The sequence below is a fragment of the Charadrius vociferus genome, unplaced genomic scaffold (assembly GCF_000708025.1).
Source record: "Charadrius vociferus isolate BGI_N301 unplaced genomic scaffold, ASM70802v2 scaffold3546, whole genome shotgun sequence".
In the NCBI taxonomy this organism is placed as follows: domain Eukaryota; kingdom Metazoa; phylum Chordata; class Aves; order Charadriiformes; family Charadriidae; genus Charadrius; species Charadrius vociferus.
In genome coordinates this window covers 8,156-8,357 of record NW_009648860.1, presented here as the reverse complement: position 1 = coordinate 8,357, position 202 = coordinate 8,156, and the positions used below count along the sequence as shown (strand labels likewise).

Here is a 202-nt window from a genome sequence, read left to right as displayed (position 1 = left end):
GGCGGCTTTCGCAACGTCTACGCTGAGGTTCTCCACTTCCAATCCATGTGCTCGTGCCTGTGGTACAAGAGCCGGGAGAAGCTGCAGTACTCCATCCCTATGATCATCCCCAGGGACCTCTCCACCTCGGACACCTGCGTGGAGCAGAGTCACTCTTCGCCCGGCCGCTGTCCGGAGACCCCCTCCAACAGATGCTTCTGCA

General features: G+C 60.4%; 1 protein-coding gene across 1 annotated transcript in view; it reads left to right on the top strand.

The window, feature by feature from the left end:
- LOC104288149 (potassium channel subfamily K member 3-like) overlaps nucleotides 1-202 on the top strand; it is a gene marked incomplete at its 5' end in the record, with an annotated part of 2,292 nt that overhangs the window by 325 nt on the left and 1,765 nt on the right. Inside the window, one exon of the mRNA XM_009886907.1 lies at nucleotides 3-199. Coding sequence (XP_009885209.1) covers nucleotides 3-199 — 197 coding nt within the window. The remainder of the gene's footprint in view (nucleotides 1-2; nucleotides 200-202) is intronic.